This window comes from Pantherophis guttatus, chromosome 1 (genome assembly GCF_059756535.1).
Source record: "Pantherophis guttatus breed Tessera chromosome 1, ASM5975653v1, whole genome shotgun sequence".
In the NCBI taxonomy this organism is placed as follows: Eukaryota; Metazoa; Chordata; class Lepidosauria; order Squamata; family Colubridae; genus Pantherophis; species Pantherophis guttatus.
Window position 1 is genome coordinate 345,054,667 of NC_142063.1, and position 21,965 is coordinate 345,076,631.

At 43.8% G+C, this 21,965-nt stretch overlaps 1 protein-coding gene across 1 annotated transcript in view; it reads left to right on the forward strand.

The window, feature by feature from the left end:
* Window positions 1–11,716: 11,716 nt before the first annotated feature.
* The window catches only part of LOC117658712 (multidrug and toxin extrusion protein 1-like), a 42,342-nt gene continuing 32,093 nt past the window's right edge, over window positions 11,717–21,965 (forward strand). Inside the window, exons 1-5 of the mRNA XM_060685631.2 lie at window positions 11,717–12,012; window positions 15,793–15,894; window positions 16,791–16,859; window positions 18,091–18,239; window positions 21,093–21,135. Of these exons, the coding sequence (XP_060541614.2) occupies window positions 11,851–12,012; window positions 15,793–15,894; window positions 16,791–16,859; window positions 18,091–18,239; window positions 21,093–21,135 (525 nt within the window). The 5' untranslated portion in view covers window positions 11,717–11,850. The remainder of the gene's footprint in view (window positions 12,013–15,792; window positions 15,895–16,790; window positions 16,860–18,090; window positions 18,240–21,092; window positions 21,136–21,965) is intronic.

Below are 21,965 nucleotides of genomic sequence, written 5' to 3' on the forward strand. Positions count from 1 at the left end.
TCCCGTCCTCCTCCTTCTCTTCTTCTTCTTCTTCCTCTTCTCATTCTCATTCTTCTTCCTTCTCCTCCTTTTCTTCCTCTCCTTCTTCTTCTTTCCTCTTCCTCCTCCTCCTCTTCTTCTTCTTCTCCCTCTTCTTCTTCCTCCACCCCCTCCTCCCCTCCTCCCCGCTCCTCCTCCTCTCCTTTTTCTTCTTCTTCCTCTCATTCTCATTCTCATTCTTCTTCCTTCTCCTCCTCTTCTTCCTCTTCTTCTTCTTTCACTGCTCCTCCTTTTCTTCTTCCTCTCCTTCTTCTTTCCTCTTCCTCTTCTTCCTCCTCCTCCCCTTCTTCTTCTTCTCCCTCTTTTTCTTCCTCCCCTCCTCCTCCTCCTCCTCTTCTTCTTTTTCTTCTTCTTCCTCTTCTCATTCTCATTTTTCTTCCTTCTCCTCCTTTTCTTCCTCTTCTTTTTTCACTGCTCCTCTTCTTCTTCCTCTCCTTCTTCTTTCCTCTTCCTCGTCTTCTCCTTCTTCTTTCTCCTTCTCCTTCCTGCATGAAACGGCTGCAAGGGAACCACCAATCTCAGAGGGCATCAAGAATCCCACCGTTGTCCTCCTGCTCCCTACAGTTAGTCCTCGACTTACAACAGTTCATTTAGTGACCATTCAAAGTTACAACGGCACTGAAAAAAAGCGACTCCTGCCCCTTTTCCCCCATGTACGACCGTTGCAACATCCCCGTGGTCATGGAAACAAAATTCAGACACTTGGCAACTGATTCATACTTCTGACGGTTGCAGCCTCCCGGGGGAGTCCTGTGATCCCCTTTAGCGACCTTCTGAAGCCGGATTCACTTAACAACCGTCTTACTAACTGAACATCTGCAATGATTCCCTGAACCACCGTGGCAAGAAAGCTCGTACAACGGGGCAAAACTCACTTGCCCATTGTCTCGCTTAGCGACAGAAATTTGGAGCTCCCTTGTGGTCGTAAGTCGAGGACTCCCCATATCCACTGTTAGTGCTGAAATAACGTTAATAATCCCTTGCTCCTGATCGCCTCCAAATAAGAAGATTAAGCTCAATTCCCCGGTGAATGTTTAACCTTAAATTACCCAACCAGTTGCATTCATTTCCTGTTAAGTGACAGCACCTTCTGGAAAATTCTCTCACGCGACAGCCATTAGCAGAGTCACTTTTGCCTCATTGGGTCTCTAATCCAGGTCAAATGGCACTTACAGGCAGTCCTCGGCTTACGACCGTTCCTTTAGTGACCGTACGAATTTACAACGGCACAGAACCAAGCGACGTATGACCGTTTTGCACACTTAACGTCCCCGTGATTCACATGATCCAAATCCAAGTACATTTGGCAGGCGGCTCGTATTTATGACAGTTGGCGGTGTCCCCGGGTGGGGGTGGGGGGTGACGTGATTCCCTTTTGGCAACCTTCTGACGAGCCAAGTCAACGGGGAAGCAGGATTCGCTTAACAACTGCACCGGTCCACTGAACAATTGTGTGCAAGAAAGGTCGCAAAATGGAGCGAAACTCACCTAACAACCGAATAATTGAATAACAGAATTGGAAGGGACCTTGGAGGTCCTCTAGTCCAACCCCCTGCTGGAACAGGAAATCTATACCATTCCAGACAAAATGGTTGTCCAATCTCTTCTTAAAAACTTCCAGTATTGGAGCATGTACAACTTCTGGAGGCAAGTAGTTCCCCTGGTTAATTGTTGATTGTTCTCATTGTCAGGAAATGTCTTTTTAGTTCTAGATTGGATCTCCCCTTGATTACAGGCCCTCAACTTACGATCACAACTGAGCCCAAAATTTCTGTGGTTAAGTGAATTTGGCCTCATGTTGCGAACTTTCTTGCCATAATTGTTAAGCGAATCACTGCCGTTGTTAAATTAGTCGCACACAGTGGTGGGATTCAAATAATTTAACAACCAGTTCTCTGTCCTAATGACCAGCTGGGTAGGCGTGGCTCAGTGGTCATGTGACCATGTAGGTGTGGCCTACTCAACATCACTCATGTCGATGGATGCTTCGCCTTAGCTGTTACAATGTAATAAGGGTTAACCAGAGAGGCAGTTTCTGTAAGCAGGGCAATAAAGATTAGGCTAGAAACAACACCAGAATGTTTCAGTTCCTTACAGGATTAGCCTTGTAAAGTGGAAAAGAACAAAATAAGATTTCTTCCAACAACCGGTTCTCCGAACTGCTTAGAAGCTTAACAACCGGTTCTCCCGAATAGGTGCGAATAGGCTGAATCCCACCACTGGTCGCACGGTTGTAAAGCGAAACTGGTTTCCCTCTTGATTTTGCTTGTCAGAAGGTCGCAAAAGACTCCGGGACATTGCGACCGTCATAAATAAGAACCAGTTGCCAAGGGTCTGAATTTTGATCACGTCACCATGGGGGTTACTGCGTGTGAAAAACGGTCCTAAGTCACTTCTCTGAGTGTCGTTGTAACTTCAAACGGCCACTAAAAGAAACTGTCATAAAATGAGGACTCCCTGTGGTTTCCATTCTTTGCTTCTTGTCCTGCCTTCAGGTACTTTGGAGAATAGGTTGACCCCAATGGGGATTGGCCCAGTCCACTCGGTCTGGCAGAACCTGTCAATCAAAGGTTCAAAGGTCAATCAATCAATCAAAGGTTTCGGCCAGCAGGGTCTTTCCTTCCATAGCCCCCCAACTCTATAGCTGTCTGAGGAATTCTGGGAGTTGAAGTCCACAAGTCTTAAAGTTGCCAAGTTTGGAGACCCCCTGCTGCTTTGAATTTATTTGTAAAAATAATAAAAGTGACATTACAAATTAATAAATGAAATTAACTTCCTTCCACACGCACACTCCTGCCAGGCACTGAACACTATACAATTAAGTCCTCGGCATATAACAGTTCATTTACTGTCCATTCGAACTTAACAACGGCACTGAAAAAAGTCACCGAGGACCGTTTTTCACACTTAACGACCGTTTGCCGCATCCCCACGGTCGCGGGATCCAATTTAGGATGCTGGGCAACCGACTCGTATTTATGACGGTGGCACTGTCCTCCTGAGGTTGTGGGATCTCCTTTTACGACGTTCTGACAAGCCCTTAACAGCTGTGCTATTCATGAAACCACCGCAGCGCATCGCTTAACGAATGCGTCAAGAAAAGTCGTAAGACGGGGAAAACTCACTGAACAAAATTTCTCACCGAGCGATATAATTTTTGGGCTCCGTTTTGGTCGTACATCGAGGATTATCTGCAGAGCTAACTAGTTGGCAAGGAGAGTTAAGAATAATTAACAAACCTAGCTGGGAAGCCCGCGGATGACTAAACGATGACTAATTAGCTATGCTAATTAGAAGCAGCCACGGTCCCTCAGTTGTGTTGCAAGACAGAAATGCAACTGGGTGTAATTTTACTCTAAATAGATGCCAAAGGTTTGCACCATGAAACACGGCCATTCATTAACGTATCTGGGTGAAAAGGGATCGTCTGCAATTTCCAAAGTCTTCCCGAAGACCCAGGATCAAATCCCTGCCTTTGGAAATTTTAAAATCCAGCATACAAAAAGTCCTCGATTTACGACCGCACTTGAGCCCCAAATTCCTGTTACTAAGCGAGAAAGTTGTTAGGTGAATTTTTTTGCGCCATGTTCCGACCTAGCCTGCCACAGTTGTTGAGTGATCACGGCAGTTGTTAAGTTAGTCACACAGTTGTTAAATGAATCTGGCTAAGCCAGATAGTTGCTAAGTGAGTTATGACTCGTTTTACGACCTTTCTTGCCACAGTTGTTAAGTGAATCACAGAAGTTGTTAAGTGAGTCACAGAGTTGACACAGAGTTGTTAAAGTGAATCTGGCTAAGCCAGACAGTTGCTAAGTGAGCGTTGGCCCACTTTAAGATCGGAAGCAATGCAAAAAGTGGTACAAACATTTCAGACCTTCATTTGGTTATGAAGATGGTTTATTCCCGTGACCTATGGCACGCATGCCACAAGTGGCACGGGGAGCCATATTGGTGGCACGTGAGCTCAGCTGATTTTCGGGCCTTCTGGGCCCACCAGAAGTAGGGAAACAGGATATTTCTTGCCTCCGGAAGGCCTGAGGGGGGTGGGGAAGGCCTTTTTTTTGCTCCGACTGGAAGTTGGAAAATGGACTGTTTCTGGCCTCCAGGGGGAGGGGGGAGGGAAGGCTGTTTTAGCCCTCCCCAGGCTCCTAGAGAGGGTCTGGAGCCTGGGGACAGCAAAAAACAGTCTTACCGGGCCCACCGGGCCATTGCATGCCAAAAGGAGGAGGAGCGCGGGGGGGTCACATTTGCATGTGTGTGGGGTGGGGCGCATAGAATTATGGGTGTGGGCAGACACACGCGCAACCCCCCCGCACTCCCCCCGCTTTTGGCACACGATGGCAAAAAGGTTAGCCATCACTGGTTTATACTATCCAAGGGTACATTTGAGTCAGGAGCAGAGGTGGTATTCAGCCGGTTTGGACTGGTTCACTTGAACCGGTAGCGGAAATTGTGGGTCGGCCTACCCACCCACCCCAGCTCTATGCCATCCTATTTTTGAGGCCAGACACATACATGCCTGAGGAGCTGGCAGCGGAGTCTGACAGCGAGGAGGCTGAATAAGAACATGGGCCAGTCCTGGAGGCTGGGGAAGGCCCGGATGAGGGCTTTGCGTCGGAGGCAGAGATGGGGCCGGGCCATCGAGGAGTGATGTGCGGACTCCGGAGCCTCCAGAGGCTGACAGTAGAGAGGCAGAGGAACAGGAGGAGCCTGTTCCTAGTGCACGTATGAGAAGAGCTGCCAGAAGGCAAGAGCAGCTACAGCAAAGTGGACGACTCAGGAGTAAGGCCAAGAGATGATTGGCCCCTCCCATAAGGCTTAAAAGACCAGCAACGGCTCTTGGCCTCTTTGTCGGAAAACAACGTTGATAGAGTTGTTTATTGTCTTGCTGCATTTATTTCTTGTCGGCGTCTTCTGCTCCTGAACTTTTGCCAAGGGAAGCCTTTGACAGTTTACCTAATTATACCAAGGTTGGTGATTAGACTGAAGAATTTGTGTTATGAAGAATTTGTTTTAATTTAGTTTGGATTACGCTGAGAATGAGTTAATTCTCAGCTAATAAAGTCTGTTTGTTTTGGAACTGTTTACGTCTAATACTACCTACTTGGGCCTGGGTCACAACAGGCGCATGCGTGGACATGCGCGCTCACATTTTGTTGTGCCCCAGCTACGGACCCCAAAGAACGCAGCACACACAAAGTCTGTACAAACCTTAGTTTACTAAATTAAATCGGGTTTTTTTTCAAACAAAGGCTGTTAATTAACTTTCTGAACAGCCTACAAGAATCCAAAGAATAAATAATCGTAATCTTACTATAGTTGGCAGAAAGCCCAGAAGCAATTTGCAGAGAACTAAGATCAAGGCACGAAGTAGGGTGAACGAAGTTGTTCCCTGCAAATTGCTTCAGTCGGCGTTCCTCCTTAAATAGGCTAAGGGAGTGGCCAATTAGCCCCAAGCCTTACTCTCGAGGAGACCTCCTCCTGAGGAGCCACTCCTGCCTTTTGGCAGCTCTGCGCGCCCGGGCATCGAGAAGAGGCTCCTCCTCTTCATCCTCTTCACTTAAGGGAGCTTCTGGAGGTTCTGAAGGCCCTGGCTGAATCCCCGTCTCTGGCATCACGTCTTCTCCAGCCTCCTCACTGTCTGACTTGAACGCCAGCTGCACAGGCTGCTAGCACAGCACTACACCAGCCTCCTCACTGTCCGAATCAGCCACCAGCCGCACAGGCCGCATATGGGCCACAACACATTTGCGGACTGGTAGGGAAAGTAAGTGACTACCACCTCTGGGGCTGGAGAAAGGACCAAATCACATCCCTTATGGGCCAGCAAGCCCAACAGGACCATGTCCACCACGGAAAAAGATGAAGGAGAAGTTCTCGGTTGCCAGGCGGTTTAAACGCTGAGAGATGCTCACCGGATTATTTTCATATTTGTTTTTTTTTTCCCCCGACGACAATAAAATTGTGTGTGTATTACTAGCACTGATGATTGTATTTAGTTGGGTCCTGAAACGTCTGCAAGGAAACCAACAAGCTCAGAGAGCATCAAGGACCGTAGAGTCCCTGTGTCGTTTTCCTTGTTTTTGTCATCATCCTCCCCCTCCTCTTTCTTCTCCTCCTTCCCACAAACCCCACTCCCTTCTAACACTGATGATGTTACCTAGTTGGGTGCTTGAAATGTCTGCCAATCCAGCTCAGAGAGCACAAAGAACCCCACAGTTCTCTTCTTCTTCCTCCTCCTCTCCACAACCCTCCCTCCCTTCTAGCACTGATGTTGCTACCTAGTTGGGTCATGAAACGTCTACAGTGTTAGGATATGGTGTCAGCGTTCCAGCGCTGACATATGAAAAGAGAGAAGCTTGAACTTTTGCCTACTTAATTCCTTTGAAGATTCTGTTTCCTCGGAGATGGGAGGAGGGGGGACATTCCTGTGATCTGACGGAGATGGGATGAGGAGAGTGGCTTGGAAGATAGCCAATGAGACACAGAGAATTGGGGATCGGAAAGGGAGGGATTGGGGGGCAAAGGTCAATGCTGACCTCGAAAGAGCCAGGGACAGATCACTATGCTCAATAAAGAGAAAATTTCCTCAAAGATCGGCAGTTTGGAAATTCATTTATTTTGAGATAGCATCGAAGCCTGACATATGGTTTGACCCTAACAGATTGTCCAGGCAATATATGTGTTCTGTGACTTTAACATGAATATGTATTGTGTGACTTTAAAGTTTTCCTGCTGATTCATTCTAATGCTGAGTCATGCTGTAATTAGATAATCACTGGTTGTAAACGTATTTAAGAAAGGTACTGTAAAGTATTCAGTTGATGATATGCTACCATTGTGTGTGGAGTTGCTACCATTGTGCTATCATCGGTTGGATGGATCTGCTACCATCGTGGTTTGTTACCAGAGTGAATTTGTTATTCTAACCAACTACTGTTTGTGTGGTAAGAAGCTTTTTGTATCACTGGACTGATTTGACTGGCAAAGACTTGGATTGATTTAAAAAACTATGAGATTGCTTTTTCACTATAAAGTATGAAATATGAAGTAAATGTAATGATAAAATATATGAAGCGATTTTTTTATGGGAGTCAAGCCATTGTCAAATAATTGTTAAATGCCTTGGTGGCGCAGCAGACTAAGGCACTAAAGCACTGTTAAGTAGCACCAGCTGCCTGCAATTACTGCAAGTTCGAATCTCACCAGGCTCAAGGTTGACTCAGCCTTCCATCCTTCCGAGGTAGTTAAAATGAGGACCCGGTTTGTGGGGGCAATAAGCTGACTTTGTATAAAAAAGAACACCGCTTAGGGGGGGCCAAAAGCCCTACTAAGCAGGTATATACAAAAGTATGAAGGCTATTGCTTAACGCATTGTAAGACGCCCTGAGTCTCCGGAAAAGGGTGGCATATATGTAAATCAAACCAATAAATGGTGACCCCCAGGGGGTCTGGTGACCCCCAGGGGGAGGGCCTTCTCTGTGGGGGCACCTACCCTCTGGAATCAGCTGCCCCCAGAGATAAGGAGAATCCAAGACCTCGGTGCCTTCCGCCGTGCCCTTAAAACTTTCTTTTTTCAGCAAGCCGGGCTGGCTTAACATATTTTTTAACATATTTTTTAAAAATTTATAAAATTGGTTTGTTATCTTAAATTGGGGCCAAATTAATATATATCCTTTTAATTGTTTTTAATGTTTGTATTGTATGTTTTTATCTGGCTGTACACCGGTCCCTGAGAGTCCCTCGGGAGAAGGCGCGGTATATAAATTCGAAATAAAATAAAACCCTGTTATTAACACCAGCTGTCTGCAATTAAAGTAAGATCGAATCTCACCAGGCTCAAGGTTGACTCAGCCTTCCATCCTTTCTAAGGTAGGTGAAATGAGGACCCAGTTTGTGGGGGCAATAAGCTGACTTTGTATAAAATATACAAAAGAATGAAGGCTATTGCTTAACGCATTGTAAGCCGCCCTGAGTCTCCGGAGAAGGGCGGCATATAAATCAAATTAAAAATAAAATAAAATAAAATAAAATAAATAAAAATAAATGAGAATAATAGCATAAAGGGGTATAAAAAATCGTCAAATCAGAGAAACTAAATAACCTGTAAATTTTGGATATGGGATTAAGCACAAAAGAATTCTAACGGATCGACACCACTTTCTGTCATTGTAACGGATGATGGTTGTTTTATGTTTTGTTATGTTTGTTTTTTTTTTTAATTTAAGCTCAGAGAGTACCAAGGACCCCACAGTCCTCCTCCTCCTCCTCTCCACAAACCCCTCTCCCTTCTAGCACTGATGATGTTACCTAGTTGGGTCAGGAAACGTCTCCAAGAAAACCACCAAGCTCAGAGACCACCAAGGGCCCCACATATTCCTATTTATCATCCAAAGCTCCCCTAATTTTCAGACCTTTTAAATCCAGGGTTTAAAATTGCCCCATTGTTGCGGCCAATTTTATCTCTTACTTCTCGGCCAAGTAAAACCACTCAACCCTTACGGGGAGCCGTGTTTATACGATTCTGGGCTCAACTGCCCGTCCTTTTATTTGCTGATTTTAAAAACATAAAATAACAGGTTTTGCTTTTCCTCATTTCGGACAAAATGATTAATCGCCCTTTTGTTTAATTTACTTCTTTAAGCGGAGACATTATATACAGCTGGTCCTCAGCTTACGGCCACAGTTGCTGTGCCCCAAATTTCCAGGTTGCTAGGCAAGGCAGTTGTTAAGTGAGTTATGCCCCGTTGTACAACCTTTCTTGCTACGGTCGTTAAACGAATCGTGGCCATCGTTCAGTGAATCGTGCAGTCGTTAAGCAAATCTGGTTTCCCCCGTTGACTTTGCTTGTCAGAAGACGACTGGGAAGGTTATCGGTGATCGCGTGACCCTGGCACTGGCAGGCTGCAACTGTGGTGAATACATACATGCCAGCTGGCAGGTGCCCGAATTTCGATCATGTGACCAGGGGGATGCTGCAAGCGTTGTAAGTATGAAAACCGGTCATAAGTCACTTTTTTCAGTGCCCTTGCAACTTCGGTCATTAATCAAAAGGTTTTAAGTCAAGAACTGTGGTTGTCAGTTGAGAACAGAAATACTGTACCTGCTTGAGCAGAGGGTTGGACTAGATGGCCTCCAAGGTCCCTTCAGACTCTGTTATTTTATTCTTCTATTCTTCTAATCTTGTATTCTTCTAATCTTGTATTCTTCTATTCTTCTAATCTTCTAATCTTCTGATCTTCTGACCTTCTATTCTTCTATTCTTCTAATCTTCTATTCTTCTATTCTAATCTTCTAATCTTCTATTCTTCTAATCTTCTATTCTTCTATTCTAATCTTCTAATCTTCTATTCTTCTAATCTTCGAATCTTCTATTCTATTCTTCTAATCCATTCTTCTATTCTTCTATTCTTTTAATCTATTCTTCTATTCTTCTATTCTTCTATTCGTCTATTCTTCTATTCGTCTATTTGTCTATTCTTCTAATCTTCTAATCTTATATTCTATTCTTCTAATCTATTCTTCTATTCTTCTAATCTTCTAATCTACTCTTCTAAACTTCTAATCTTCTATTCTTCTATTCTTCTATTCTTCTATTCTTCTATTCTTCTATTCTTCTATTCTTCTAATCCATTCTTCTATTCTTCTATTCTTCTAATCTATTCTTCTATTCTTCTATTCGTCTATTCTTCTATTCTTCTATTCTTCTTCTATTCTTCTAATCTTCTATTATTCTATTCTATTCTATTCTATTCTATTCTATTCTATTCTATTCTATTCTATTCTATTCTATGTCCTTCTGTTAACTGCCTCTACTTTGGAATAGAATAGAATAACAGAATCGGAAGGGACCTTGGAGGTCTTCTAGTCCAACCCCCTGCCCAGGCAGGAAACCCTATACCACTTCAGACAAATGGTTATCCAACCTCTTCTTAAAAACTTCCAGTATTGGAGCATTTACAACTTCTGGAGGCAAGTGGTTCCATTGGTGAATTGTTCTAACCATCAGGAAATTCCTCCTTAATTCCAAGTTGCTGCTCTCCTTGATTAGTTTCCACCCGTTGCTTCTTGTCCTGCCTTCAGGTGCTTTGGAGAATAGCTTGACTCCCTCTTCTTTGGGGCATCCCCTGAGATACTGGAACATTGCTATCATGTCTCCCCTACTCCTTCTCTTTATTAAACTAGACATTCCCAGTTCCTGCAACCGTTCTTCATATGTTTTATCCTCCAGCCTCCTCCTCCTCTTCCTCCTCATAATAATACTAATAATACTACTACTAATAATAATATACCTATAGTACAGTATACCTATACAACGAAATTCACTTAACACCCAATCTTTGTTTTTTTTTTAATTTGATTTATATGCCGCCCTTCTCCGGAGACTCAGGGCGGCTTACAATGTGCTCAGCAATAGCCTTCATTCTTTTGTATATTTATACAAAGTCAGCTTATTGCCCCCACAAACTGGGTCCTCAATTTACCTACCTTAGAAAGGATGGAAGGCTGAGTCAACCTTGAGCCTTGGCGAGATTCGAACCTGCAGTAATTGCAGGCAGCTGGTCTTAATAATAACAGGGTGCTTTAAACCACTGTACTACCAAGGCTCTTCTCTGCACTCTTTCCAGAGTCTCCACATCTTTTTTACATCATGGCGACCAAAACCGGATGCCATATTCCAAGGGTGGCCTTACCAAGGCCTTATAAAGTGGTATTCACACACTGCCTTGGTGGCGCAGCACTGTTAAGTAACACCAGCTGCCTGCAAGTTCAAATCTCACCAGGCTCAAGGTTGACTCAGCCTTCCATCCTTCCGAGGTAGGTAAAATGAGGACCCGGATTGTGGGGGCAATAAGCTGACTTTGTATAAAAAAAGAACACCGCTTTGGGGGGTGGTAGTATACCTACCTAGTATACCTACTAAGCAGGTATATACAAAAGTCTGAAGGCTATTGCTTAACGCATTGTAAGCCTTGGTAGTACAGTGGTCTAAAGCACCCTGTTATTAAGACCAGCTGCCTGCAATTACTGCAGGTTCGAATCTCGCCAGGCTCAAGGTTGACTCAGCCTTCCATCCTTTCTAAGGTAGGTAAACTGAGGACCCAGATTGTGGGGGCAATAAGCTGACTTTGTATAAATATACAAAAGGATGAAGGCTATTGCTTAGCGCAATGTAAGCCGCCCTGAGTCTCTGGAGAGCGGCGGCATATAAATAAATATTTTTTTTTTTAAAAGCTACCCTGAGTCTCCGGAAAAGGGCAGCATATCAATCGAACCAATAAATAAACAATAAATAAAGATGCTTCCCCATGGAGCGAAAAGCAGCTTCCCTCCATCTACCAAACGTGGGTTCCCAAATCCCTGTCCTTGCCAATGAGGACTAGGACCTTGAAATAAACAACAGCTTCGGAGGCAGGAGTACCCGCTCCTTGGGCCGTGCTATTTTTAATGGCCAGGAGATTTGACTTGGCAGCAGAGTTGAGTTTCATAACAGCTCCTGGAACCTCATCCGTCATTTGACCCCGTGATCATTAATCTTAGAAACATCCCAGCGGCCCAAATCAACTTCCCACCCATGTCTACACACGTCCGAATTTCCCAACCGGCTGCTCCTCCCCGTCTTTTATTGGTTCTGGACGGGCTCCCTCGCTCGCCCTTTGCCCAAAAGGTATCGGACTGTGAAGAAGACAGTCCGGGAGTCCAGATCTGCTTGAAGTCCATCCTGCAGCGGGTGAAAAAACGAGATCAAGGAGAAGAAACCCAATTTTCTTAGAAACCTCAAAAAAATCCTTTCGCCCCACCCCGCGACCTATGGATCAAGGGGCTTCAGACTTGGAGAAGCCCCCACTTGGTACTTCATCCGACGAAGATCCCAAGAGTTCGGTTCTTCCATGCTGCAGGAAATTATGTCGGCTGTTTCCTTCCAATTTCTGGGAAGAGGTGAAGAATATTTTGGTGATGGCCGGGCCGTTGGTAAGTCTTCTTCCCTTTGCAAACTTGCAGCCCATTAGAGATGTTCTTAAGGCAGGTTTTTTTAAAAAAGGACACAGAATAACAGAGTAGGAAGGGACCTCGGAGGTCTTCCAGTCCAACCCCCTGCTGAAGCAGGAAACCCAGTATCAGTTCTGACAAATGGTTGTCCAATCTCTTCTTGAAAACCTCCAGTGTTGGAGCATCCATAAATTCTGGAGGCAAGTCGTTCCACTGATTAATTGTTGTCACTTTCAGGAATTTTCTCCTTAATTCTAGGTTGCTTCTCTCCTTGATTAGTTTTCCTCCATTGTTTCTTATCTTGCTTTCTGGTGCTTTGGAGAATAGCTTGACTCCCACTTCTTTGTGGCAGTCCTTCTGATACTGGAAGATTGGAAGATGTCACCCCAAGTCCTCCTTTTCATTAAACTAGACATATCCAGTTCCTGCAACCATTCTTCACCTCCTCCTACACCACTTCAGACAAATGGTTATCCAACATTGTCTTAAAAACTTCCAGCGTTGGAGCATTTACAACTTCTGGTGGCAAGCTGTTCCACTGATTAATTGTTCTAACTGTCAGGAAATTCCTCCTTAATTCCAGGTTGCTTCTCTCCTTGATTAGTTTCCACCCATTGCTTCTTGTCCTGCCTTCCGGTGCTTTGGAGAATAGCTTGACTCCCTCTTCTTTGTGGCAACCCCTGAGATATTGGAAGACTGCTATCATGTCTCCCCTAGTCCTTCTTTTCATTAAACTAGACATACCCAGTTCCTGCAACTGTTCTTCGTATGTTTTAGCCTCCAGTCCCTTAATCCTCTTTGTTGCTCTTCTCTGCACTCTTTCCAGCGTCTCCACATCTTTTTTACATCGTGGCGACCAAAACTGAATGCAGGATTCCACGTGTGGCCTTCCCAAGGCCTTATAAAGTGGTATTAACACTTCATATGATCTTTTTTTTAAAAAAATTAGATTTATATGCCGCTCTTCTCCGGAGACTCAGGGCGGCTTACAATGCGTTAAGCAATAGCCTTCATACTTTTGTATATTTTTATACAAAGTCAGCTTATTGCCCCCACAAACTGGGTCCTCAATTTACCTACCTTAGAAAGGATGGAAGGCTGAGTCAACCTTGAGCCTGGCAAGATTCGAACTTACAGTAATTGCAGACAGCTGAATGTTAATAACACGCTTTTAGTCTGTTGAGCTATCCAGGCTCCTTGAGCCTGCATAGCTCTTGATTCTATCCCTCTGTTGATGCAGCCTAGAACTGCATTGGTGGCGCAGCGGACTAAAACTGCTGTTAAAGTAGCACTTAGCTGCCAGCTGCCTGCAATTACTGCGAGTTCAATTCTCACCAGGCTCAAAGTTGACTCAGCCTTCCATCCTTCCGAGGTAGGTAAAATGAGGACCCGGTTTGTGGGGGCAATAAGCTGACTTTGTATAAAAAAAGAACACCGCTTGGGGGGGCCGAAAGCCCTACTAAGCAAGTATATACAAAAGTATGAAGTCTATTACTTAACGCATTGTAAGCCGCCCTGAATCTCCGGAGAAGGGCAGCATATAAATCGAACTAATAAATAAGTAAATAAATGAAGTGTGTTGGCTTTTTTGGCAGCTGCAGCAAACAGCTGGCTCAGATTTATGTGATTGTCCACTAGGACTCCAAGATTCACCTTATTCTATCTTGGCTCAGCTATGGTCAGCCGACTTTCATTTTTCTTTTGTTTCTTTATAGAGATTCTCAGTCATCCAGGTTCCACCAAGTCATGGTTGTCCCCAGAGGTTTTTTCCCAAAAGCAACTGAACTTTTTAGTTTTTTTTTTCCTTCAAAACATTTCGCTTCTCATCCAAGAAGCTTCTTCAGTTCTGAAGAAGTGAAATGTTTTTCAAGGGGAAAAAAAGACAAAGAAAGTTCAGTTGCCTTTTAAAAAAAAGTACTTTGGGGATTTTTACTTTATTTATTTATTAAATTTGCTAGGTGTTTGTGGTTTCGTGGCAACCAAACTACCCTTGACAACTAACTCCAATATCTAAGGGGCTGCTATGATTAGAGGACTGGAGGCTAAAACATATGAAGAACGGTTACAGGAACTGGGTATGTCTAGTTTAATGAAAAGAAGGACCAGGGGAGACATGATAGCAGTGTTTCAATATCTCAGGGGCTGCCTCAAAGAAGAGGGAGTCAAGCTATTCTCCAAAGCACCTGAAGGCAGGATAAGAAGCAATGGATGGGAAATAATCAAGGAGAGAAGCAACCTGGAACTAAGGAGAAATTTTTCTGACAGTGCGAACAATTAATCAGTGGAACAGCTTGCCACTAGAAGTTGTGAATGCTCAACACTGGAAGTTTTTAAGAAGAGGTTGGACAACCATTTTTTTGGAATGCTATAGGGCAGCAATGATTAACCTTTTTGCTGTCACGTGCCAAAAGCGGGGGAAATGTGGGGGTGGGTTGCGGGCACGCATGCCCACACCCATAATTCAAGGCTACCCCCGCACCCTGCCTCCCCCCCCCACGCATGCACACGCGGCCTCCTGTGCTCCCTCCGCTTTTGGCACAAGACGGCAAAAAGGTTACCGGTGGGCCCAGTGGGCTCATTTTTCATCCTCCCCAGGCTCCAGAGGCTTTCTTGGAGCGTGGGGAGGGTGAAAACGGCCTCCCCCACCCCACCCCGAGCCCTCCGGAGGCACTCTGGAGGCCGGAAACGGCCTATTTCCCAACTTCTGGTGGGCTCGGAAGCGCCCGAAAATCAGCTGGCTGGCGTACACATGCACGCTGGAACTAGGGCAATGCTTGTGTGCCCACAGATATATTATACAGCTCCGATTTGAGGTTAGATTTTACACCCTGAGACCTATCCTGATGCTCAGGTGTGAAGCAAGCGTCTCTCAATCGAAATGTAGATCGATTCTGCAATCTTGGGAGAGAAATTGCAGGACGAGAGCTATTCTATTACGGTCAAAAATTAAGCATTTTGTTCGGCTACAAAGTTTTAGTCCGAGTTGCATTTTGACCAACGTTAGTGAAGTGCGGCTTCTTTTAAACATTTTATTGCCTTTCATTTCTTAATTATTTAAGATTTCCTTTTTGAGATTAAAGGGGAAGCAAAGAGATGGATAAATTTAGGGGGATTGGAACAACTGATTCAAGCCCCAGTATTGAACTGCGTTATTGCATGAGTTTAATCTATCACGGAGCTTTAAATTTTTTGGTTATAATACTTTAATCCAGGGTTTCTCAACCTTGGAAACTGTAAGAGGGGTGGACTTCAACTCCCAGGATTCCCCAGCCAGCCATGCTTTAAGAGGGGTGGACTTCCACTCCCAGAATTCCCCAGTCAGCCATGCTTTAAGAAGGGTGGACTTCCACTCCCAGAATCCCCCAGCCAGCATGCTTTAAGATGGGTGGACTTCAACTCCCAGAATTCCCCAGCAGCATGCTTTAAGAAGGGTGGACTTCCACTCCCAGAATTCCCCAGCCAGCATGCTTTGAGATGGGTGGACTTCCACTCCCAGAATTCCCCAGCCAGCATGCTTTGAGATGGGGAATTCTGGGTGTTGAAGTCTACCCATCTTAAAGTCGCCTCAGTTGAAAAACACTGCTAATCTACAACTGAACACTAAAATTGCTATTATTGCACCATTTGAACCTATCGGAAACTTAAAGATGCACGACTCCAGATGTTCCAGGACTCACATGGTGGCTCCTACCACACTTCTGGGTGCCACTTTGAAGAGTTTCAAATCTTCACCTGCCTTCTCCTCATCTTTTTTTCCCTTAGACGGTGATTCAGCTCCTGGTGTTCATGATCCACGTCGTCAGCACGATATTTTGCGGCCACATGGGGAAGGTTGAATTGGCATCCGTCACTCTTGCCATTGCGGTGAGTTTCCCTTTTCACGTGTTCCCACCTCCTCCATCTTCATCGGATGGTAAATACCAGCTGACTATTGGCTGACCTCCAAAAGATAAACAGAGTCAGCCCTGGTGGTTTCTGCTTGGGATGGAAGACCACAAGGAAACTCCAAACTCACTTAACAAATGTCTCGCTTAGCAACAAGAAAAATATGATTAAAAAGACTATATATCTGGTTTTGCATAAACTAACCGCAACTAGAATTGTATTTGCATAGCAATGGAAAAATCATGAGATTCCGTCAGAGGGGAATGTAACTAAGAAAATATTAGAATGTGCAGAAATGGATAGATTAACGCTCACTATTAAGGATAAAGAAGAAACAATATTTTTTGATATGGGATGTAATTTATCAATGGGTAGACAATAGAGACAGAAGTTAGAAAAAGAGGAGACATAAAAAGAGGAAATGTTCATGTGGAGAGTTGTTAAAGAAGATGATATTAAGTATTATTGTTATTATTATATTATTAATATCATTGTGATGAATACTACAACAAATATGTGGATTATGATTGTTTAAAAATAACTGTACCCAGATCACATGCTATTTGATGGAAACTTAATGTTATATAAAATAAAACAAATAAAACATTGGGGGGAAGAAATTTTGAGCTCAGTAAATTGAGGACTAGCTGCAGTGTGTTATTGCTATGAAGGTGTAGCTGCAGTTGGAAATTAAAAGGCGAGCTTGGAGTTTAAAATGTAAATTTTACAAATAGAGCACTAATATTAGGATTAAAAGAGGGATTAAACCTTAACCTCTTTTATAATCTCCCTCTTATGATTTTGGATAAGAATAGCAACAGATAGGTAATCTCTGGGTTTTCTAAATTTTTCCTCCTCTTTCTTCCTGTTTTTAGGTGATCAACGTGACTGGCATTTCTATAGGTTTTGGGCTGTCCTCGGCTTGTGACACATTAATATCTCAGGTGGGTCATAATCAGGAGTGAAATCCAGCAGGTTCTGACAGGTTCTGGAGAACCGGTAGCGAAAATTTTGAGTAGTTCGGAGAACTGGCAAATACCACCTCTGTTTGGTCCCAGAGTGGGGTGGGAATGGAGATTTTGCAGTATCCTTTCCCTGCCACGCCCACCAAGCCACACCCACAGAAACGGTAGTAAAAAAATTTGAATTTCACCACTGGTCATAATGCCAGTTTGGGTTTGCAGGGGGCGATGTGGGGATGGCGAAAAAATGATTTGCCCTGGAAATCAGCCGAGCATGGATTGGAAATTCTGCGGAGTTTCTGTCCAAGCTCGGAGTTTGCCAGATACGGAAAGAAAAAAATACAATCCATTTTCCTGATTTTTTTCTCTATTCAGGATGGGCTAAATCTGGGGTTGAGGGAGCCCCCTTCAAAATCCAAAAGAGTGGAATTTTTAATTTTCTGCAAAAGAGATTCCATATTCTCTTTTGCTATTACATGGTTTGAAGGCGCTCCTGAAACAATTATATAAAATCGCTTAACTGTGGGATCCTTGGTGCTCTCTGAGCTTGGTGGTTTTCGTGCAAATGTTTCTGTCAGGATTTGAGGTCGTCTCAAATAAATTGCATTTCAAACAAAGTCTTTGATGAAAAAAACCTCCCATTTATTAAGCACGACATTCTACTCCGACTCCATCGCAGCCAACACTGACTTCCAGACCCAAAACCCTCCCTTTCCGTTCCCCACTCCCCTGCACTCATTGGCCATCTTCCAAGTCACTCTACCCCTAATCTACTGCTCCAGCTCAAAGGAATTTCCCCCCTCCCATCCCATCTCCTAGGGGATATTATCTCCAGGGAAAATAAGTAGGTGAAAAGTCAAACATCCCTTTCCAGACGCCTCCGCTTCTCCTTCTTATGTCATCACTAGAGTAAAATGCAGCTTGAAGTGCTGACAGTTTCATTGCCTGATTAGGTAACACCACCAGTACTAGAAAGTAGTGGGGTTTGCAAAGAAGAGGAGGAGGAGGAGGAGGAGAGATAACCAATCAAAGGGTGACTGTAGGAGGAGGACTGACAGATCCTGGAGGTGGAGTCAAAACAGGAATCAGCCTAGCATCCTAACATAGCCACAAACAAACCTGGCCAAAGCTAACCATTTGTGCCCAGAAGATTCCTGCAGATAGGCTTTTTGCATAAACCCATTTCCTTGGTCTTTCCCCTTTCTTCTTCCAGACGTACGGCGGGAAGAACATGAAACGGGTGGGTACCATCCTCCAACAAGGCATCCTGATTCTTCTCCTCTGCTGTTTCCCATGCTGGGCATTTTTCATCAACACAGAACAGCTTCTGTTGCTGATCCGGCAGGATCCGGAAGTTTCCAGGTGAGAAAGGAGATCAAGGGAGGTACTAATACCACTCCATAAAAGCCTTAGTAAGACCACGCCTAGAAGACTGCGCCCAGTTTTGGTCCCCACACTATAAAAAAGATGTTGAGACTCTAGAAAGAGTGCAGAGAAGAGCAACCAGGATGATGAGGGGGCTGGAGGTTAAAACGTACGATGAACGGTTGCAGGAACTGGGCCTGGCTAGTCTAGTGAAGAGAAGGACCAGGGGAGACAGGAGAGCATCTTCCAATATTTGAGGGGCTTCCACAGAGAGGAGGAAGGGGGTCAGGCTATTTTCCAAAGCAAAAGGAAGGAAGGAAGGAAGGAGGGAGGGAGGGAGGGAGGGAAGGAAGGTGGAAGGGAGGGAACGAAAGGGAGAGAGAGAGAGAGAGAGAGAAAGAAAGAAAGAAAGAAAGAAAGAAAGAAAGAAAGAAAGAAAGAAAGAAAGAAAGAAAGACATCTGAATGAACCATAGATGGACAGAAGACATGGCTGGTCTAGTGAAGAGAAGGACCAGGGGAGACAGGAGAGCATCTTCCAATATTTGAGGGGCTGCTACAGAGAGGAGGAAGGGGGTCAGGCTATTTTCCAAAGCAAAAGGAAGGAAGGAAGGAGGGAGGGAGGGAGGGAGGGAGGGAAGGAAGGTGGAAGGGAGGGAAAGAAAGAGAGAGAGAGAGAGAGAGAGAAAGAAAGAAAGAAAGAAAGAAAGAAAGAAAGAAAGAAAGAAAGGAAAGAAAGAAAGAAAAGAAAAGAAAGAAAGAAAGACATCTGAATGAACCATAGATGGACAGAAGACATGGCTGATCTAGGGAAGAGAAGGACCAGGGGAGACAGGAGAGCATCTTCCAATATTTGAGGGGCTGCTACAGAGAGGAGGAAGGGGGTCAGGCTATTTTCCAAAGCAAAAGGAAGGAGGGAGGGAGGGAGGGAGGGAGGGAAGGAAGGTGGAAGGGAGGGAAAGAAAGAGAGAGAGAGAGAGAGAGAAAGAAAGAAAGAAAGAAAGAAAGAAAGAAAGAAAGAAAGAAAGAAAAAGAAAGACATCTGAATGAACCATAGATGGACAGAAGACATGGCTAGTCTAGTGAAGAGAAGGACCAGGGGAGACAGGAGAGCATCTTCCAATATTTGAGGGGCTGCCCCAGACAGGAGGAAGGGGGTCAAGCTATTTTCCAAGGCACCTGAAGGACAGACAAGGAATCATTTTGAAGATGATGGGATAGAATTACGGGTAATCCTCGACTTAACAACAGTTCATTTAGTGCCGTTCAAATTGCAACGGCACTGAAAAAAGTGTTCTGTCAACTGTGGTCATAATTTGAGGACTAGCTGTGTATCATGCTGGAAGGGCCTGGTTGGGGAATTCTGGGAGTTGAAATCAAGATGGCGTCTGAATTAGAGGCAAGGTTTGAATCCCATTGTCGTGGGTGCCATCTTGATTTTTTGACTACCCTGTCACACACCTCCAACTCCAATAGCCTGGCTAGGTGGCTCAGTGGCTAAGACACTGAGCTTGTCGATCAGAAAGATCGGCAGTTCGGCGGTTCGAATCCCTAGTACAGGTTTCTTGTATGAGCAGGGGGTTGGACTAGATGACCTCCAAGGTCCCTTCCAATTCTATTACTGTAACTCCAGCCGTGATTACAATTGATGTGCTGTTTTTAATTTGCTTTGTGGTTGCTACAGCCAATGCCTGTGTTAATCTTTCAAATCAATAAAGACCATCCCTTAAAAATTCACATCTACTAAGAACATCGCTTCAAAGTTTTAATCCATAAAGAAGATCCATTCAAAATTCACATCGAGTAAAGATTATTCTTTGAAAATTCAAAACCGGCATCAACTGAGAACAGCATTCGAAATTCATGTTAATTAAGAAATCACTGAAAATCCAAATGAATAAACAGCATCAAAATTTGTATCAATTAAGAAAATGGTTCAAAATTCAACTCTATAATGAACCTCCATTCAAAATTCAAATCAATTAAGGACATCTTTTAAAATTCACATCAATTACTATTAATCTTCTCATCGTTCCTATCGCCCATCTCCTCCCACTTATGACTGTATGACTAACTTGTTGCTGTATCCTTACGATTAATATTGTTTCTTAGTATGATTTGATTGCTTATTTGTACCCTATGACTATCATTAAGTGTTGTATCTTATGATTCTTGACAAACGTATCTTTTCTTTTTATGTACACTGAAAGCATATGCACCAAAGACAAATTCCTTGTGTGTCCAATCACACTTGGCCAATAAAAGAATTATATTCTAAATAAGAAATCTATTTAAAATTCCCCTCAAGAAACCATTCAAAATTCGTATCAATTAAGAAAATGGTTCAAAGTTCAAATCTATAATGAACATCCATTCAAAATTAAAATCAATTAAGAACACCATTCAAAATTCACACCGATTAAGAAAACTATCCAAACTTCACATCGATTAAGAAATCACTCAAAATTCAAATCAAGTAAGGACATCCATTCAAGATTCACAGCAATTAAGATCTTCTTTCAGAACTAAAACGAGTAGAGCATCCATTCAAAATATCTAGTCTTTCACAAGATCAGATGATCCCCTCATAAAATTTCCCACAAAACTGGACCTTTTGAATGTAATTAAGTAGACTTTTATATCTTTTTAAAATATATATATATTTATTTATTCTTTAAAGTTTTGAGGGATGTCACAAGACAGGGTTTCTTCAAAGAAGCCGCTTAGAGCTCACAATGTGGTGCCCGAAGAGGCTACGACAAAATATATGAGTTTTTTAAGACTGCCATGAACATGTTCGCGGAATTGAATAATTAGAAATTAATGCCATTTTTTTTGTGTGTCTTTCCAGGCTTACCCAGGTTTATGTCATGATCTTTATCCCAGCACTGCCTGTAAGTTTCCAGCTTTTTCTGAGGTTTTCGCGGGTGTTTGTATGTAGGTCTTTGGTTATTCGGGTTTTCTCCCGCGTAAAATTGGAAGTGTCTTGGCGACGTTTCGACGAAGTCTCATTCGTCATCTTCAGGCTGGTGTTCTCGGCTTCGTGCTTCTAGGAGCACGAAGCCTTCATTGCTCCTAGAAGCACGAAGCCTTCATTGCTCCTAGAAGCAATGTAAGAGCCTTGGTAGTACAGGGGTTTAAGGCACCCTGTTATTAAGCTTATTAAGACCAGCTGCCTGCAATTACTGCAGGGTTCGAATCTTGCCAAGGCTCAAGGTTGACTCAGCCTTCCATCCTTTCTAAGGTAGGTGAAATGAGGACCCAGTTTGTGGGGGCAATAAGCTGACTTTGTATAAATATACAAAAGGACATTGTAAGCCGCCCTGAGTCTTCGGAGAAGGGCGGCATATAAATCAAATTAAAAAAAAAAAAAAAAAAGCATGAAGCCTTCATTGCTCCTAGAAGCACGAAGCCGAAAACACCAGCCTGAAGATGACGAATGAGACTTCGTCGAAACGTCGCCAAGACACTTCCAATTTTACGCGGGAGAAAACTCGAATAACCAAAGACCTACACACATATATATATGCGTGTGTGTGTGTGTGTGTGTGTGTGTGTGTGTGTGTGTGTGTACAGTTAATATTTCAGGTTTCTTCCCGTGTAATTGTAAACATATCCTTAAAAGGGTAGTAGCGAGATTTCGATGGAATCGCATCCATCATCTTCTGGCTGATGTTCTCGGCTTGGTGCCTATGGACAAACTGTGAGATCGTAACTGATGTTT